Source organism: Meleagris gallopavo, chromosome 28, assembly GCF_000146605.3.
Source record: "Meleagris gallopavo isolate NT-WF06-2002-E0010 breed Aviagen turkey brand Nicholas breeding stock chromosome 28, Turkey_5.1, whole genome shotgun sequence".
NCBI lineage: Eukaryota > Metazoa > Chordata > Aves > Galliformes > Phasianidae > Meleagris > Meleagris gallopavo.
In genome coordinates, this window is record NC_015038.2 from 3,628,929 (window position 1) to 3,629,590 (window position 662).

The 662-nt window shown below is 68.3% G+C and overlaps 1 protein-coding gene across 1 annotated transcript in view; it reads right to left on the minus strand.

Moving 5' to 3' along the window:
* Positions 1 to 290: 290 nt before the first annotated feature.
* The window catches only part of LOC104914518 (epidermal growth factor receptor kinase substrate 8-like protein 3), a 3,338-nt gene continuing 2,966 nt past the window's right edge, over positions 291 to 662 (minus strand). The window contains exon 6 of the mRNA XM_010724310.2: positions 291 to 452. Coding sequence (XP_010722612.1) covers positions 291 to 452 — 162 coding nt within the window. The remainder of the gene's footprint in view (positions 453 to 662) is intronic.

Below are 662 nucleotides of genomic sequence, written 5' to 3' on the forward strand. Positions count from 1 at the left end.
CTCCGGGTGTGGGGCTGGGTTGGGGGGGGAAGTGGGGAAAGTCTGGGGTGTGGGGAGGGTTTGGGATCTGAGAGGGGTTGGGGGATATGGGGAGGGTTTTGGGGAGTGGGGAGGATTTGGGTTATGGGGAGGATTTGGGAGTATGGGAGAGTTGGGAGTATGGGGGAATTTTGGGGTCTTGAGAGGGTTTGGGGATACGGGGAGTGTTGGGGTGAAATGGGGGGTTGGGGATATGAGCACAGCAGCATTTCCCCGTGGGGAGCACAGCTGAGCCGGGGCCGTGCGCTCTGTCAGCTCAGCGACCCCCAGGACCCCCCCGGCACTCCGATGGGCAGCGCTGGAGGGAGGGGAGGGGGGGGGCAGCGCTGATGGAGGGCGCTGCGGTCAGCGGGAACGGAGCGGGGCGGCCCGCAGCGACCTCGGCATGCGACAACAGCGGCCGCAGGATGACACTGGGGAGGGGGGGGGGGGAGAAACGGGAGGTGGGGGGGGGGCTGGAGGCAGGCCCCATGGCAGAGGACAGCAAAGCAGGGCCTCCCTTACGGCCCGGGCGCAGCGCTGAGCCCCGCTCGGGGGTCTCAGCCTCATCCCCAGGGCTGAGAGCGCACAGATGGGTCGCACTGACCCCCTCCCCACCCCCCCGCGGGGGTCTGAAGCCAAAC